The sequence below is a fragment of the Odontomachus brunneus genome, unplaced genomic scaffold (assembly GCF_010583005.1).
Source record: "Odontomachus brunneus isolate Ranch 3 - 2012 unplaced genomic scaffold, Obru_v1 Obru_scaffold_274, whole genome shotgun sequence".
Lineage (NCBI taxonomy): Eukaryota > Metazoa > Arthropoda > Insecta > Hymenoptera > Formicidae > Odontomachus > Odontomachus brunneus.
The window spans coordinates 6,245-8,892 of NW_022639724.1; the positions used below are offsets into that span (position 1 = coordinate 6,245).

At 34.0% G+C, this 2,648-nt stretch overlaps 1 protein-coding gene across 1 annotated transcript; it reads left to right on the forward strand.

Moving 5' to 3' along the window:
• Positions 1-282: 282 nt before the first annotated feature.
• Positions 283-2,490, forward strand: LOC116853049 (syntaxin-5). The gene is made up of 5 exons (XM_032833902.1): positions 283-685; positions 938-1,194; positions 1,478-1,669; positions 1,785-1,906; positions 2,020-2,490. The coding sequence occupies exons 1-5, from the start codon at positions 283-285 to the stop codon at positions 2,177-2,179; spliced, it is 1,134 nt and encodes a 377-aa protein (XP_032689793.1). The 3' UTR covers positions 2,180-2,490.
• Positions 2,491-2,648: the final 158 nt, after the last annotated feature.

Sequence of the window (2,648 nt, forward strand, 5' to 3'; positions counted from 1 at the left end):
GAAAAGTTACATGATCGCTGCCCAGCAATGCAACTACAAAGAACAAGCTTAATGTAACGTAGCTGGAAAATACCCATTAGATGCAAAAATATCAAAAGTGCTAGCGACGCGAACAAACCTCATATGTCATATTAGTACGTGTCGCGAGCTGTCATATGGGGTCGTGTAGACGTGTCCGTCGCCGTTGCAATCTGTTGACGCGACGAGCGTTGGGCCGAGTGTTACTGATCTTCGCGGCAGTCGGGATCCACGCGCGCACATGGTGAAGGCTGAGAAGATGCGATGCGAGCACGCAGACGGAATGTCCTAGGATCCGAAGTAGATCGCGAGTCTGTGACTACGAATACGGAAAACAGCTCGCGACCGCAACAACGGCTACATTGTCACGATGACGATGCGAGTAGCGAACTATTGAGCGGGATCGTCTCAGACAAAAAATCGCAAAATACTAGTACGACGACGACGACGATGACGATGACGTCCCGCGACAGGACTAACGAGTTCGTCAACGCGATTCGCTCAATGCAGAGCAGATCCGCTGCGCGGACCGCTGCCGTCGGTGCGACAATACAGAATCCTCGCCGCGCGCGCCAGTTACAAAGCTACTCGAATTTCATGATGACAGCCAAAAACATAGGCAAAAACATCGCCAGCACATATACCAAACTGGAAAAGCTTGCCCTATGTAAGAATCCAAACGTATCAGTCGCTTACAATAAGTTATATCAGACTGTGATGTAAAAGTATCAGATATAAAAGTAAACAGCTGATCTATATCTTTATTACAAAGAAATTTGTCTTGATTAACATTTTATTTCTTGCTCCTGGAGCCAACACTTTTTGTATAGAAGAACTAAATATAACAAAAAGATGCTAAAAATCTTTATATTATAAAAGTTGCAAGAAAGAATATATTAACTAGCATTATGTATTGTAGTGGCCAAAAAGAAGTCCATATTCAATGACAGACAAATGGAGATTGAAGAACTTACTAATATAATAAAAACAGACCTGAAAAGCTTGAATATTCAAATTGGAAAACTACAAGAGCTTGGAAAATCCCAGAAAGAAGGCTTTGGATATTCTCAAAGTCATCACATTGCTTCACATTCTTCTTCGATCGTGATGGCATTGCAATCAAAGCTAGCAAATATGTCTAATAATTTCAAAACTGTTTTAGAAGTTCGCTCTGAGGTATATTTTAAAATATATTTAAAGTATTTTTTGATTCTTTTACAAAGATTATCGTTATAAAATAATTTTTTTAGCACAATATTGATTAATTTATATTTTTCCAAATATGAGCAAGATATATAACCCATATTACACAATCATATATAGGTTATTGTATATATTTTTAATTCCTTTTATCAAGTTGCATTGTTATCAATGGAGAAACTAGAAAATTATACTGTGAAAAATTAGTAAAATAAAGAATACAGTCGAATCTTAATAATGAATAAATTATTGGACACAGAATATGAGAGAAGAGCAAAGCAGGAGACAGCAATTTACTCAAGGATCTCTATCGACTATGCTCCCTCCGAGTGTTGTTTCAGGAAGACAAGGTTCTCTGTTACTACAGGAAGAAACTAGTAATGCAGTCGCGATAAACTTGGAGCCAACAATAAATCATCAATTAATACAACAAGCTATACAAGATGATACTGTAAGTATCGACAATATACGCAAAGTAATTTAAAGCATAAAATAACAAATATATATATATATATATATATATATATATATATATATATATATATATATATATATGGTTTTTAAAGGATGCCTATGTCCAATCACGAGCTGAAACTATGCAGAACATAGAATCCACTATAGTCGAATTAGGTGGTATTTTCCAGCAATTAGCACATATGGTTCAAGAACAAGAAGAAATGGTCGAAAGGTAAAAAATATCTTTAATGTGAAAAGAACAGAGTTATTTGAAGAAAATGTTATAGTTATATATTGAGACTTCAGAGACGTAAAATTCTAATTGAAAAAAATATTGAATTACAGGATAGATAGCAATATAGAGGATACCGAATTGAATGTGGAAGCTGCACACACTGAAATTCTAAAGTACTTTCAGTCTGTGACGAACAATAGGTGGCTAATGATAAAGATATTTGCAGTTCTGATATTTTTCTTTGTATTTTTCGTAGTGTTCTTGGCATAACACTTGCGATAATTATTTATAATTATTTCTAATATCATTATTTTTTACCATCCATATCCACACTATTTGTGATAATAAGAAACAGTTGCGAAACAAAACAATTTTTACGAAGTTATGACACGAACGTGTAATGTAGGCTACACGAAAAGGATTCCGTGCATTCCTTATCCCTTTTCCCTATGAATTGTGAATATTGTAACTACTAATTAAATGCGGCATTACTTGTACATCGCGTCTTGCTGAAAATATAAAATGTATAAAAAGGAGATATTTCTATTAGATAAATGAGAATATATAATTTTTATGTTGAAGAAGGAGCAAACATGATTTTACAAATAATTTAAGCAAATAATGCTTTACAACGAATATAAGCACTCAAAATAAAAATAATGGTTGTCTTTTTTACCGTTCGCTTCGTTATATATATATATATATATATATATATATATATATATATATATATATATAT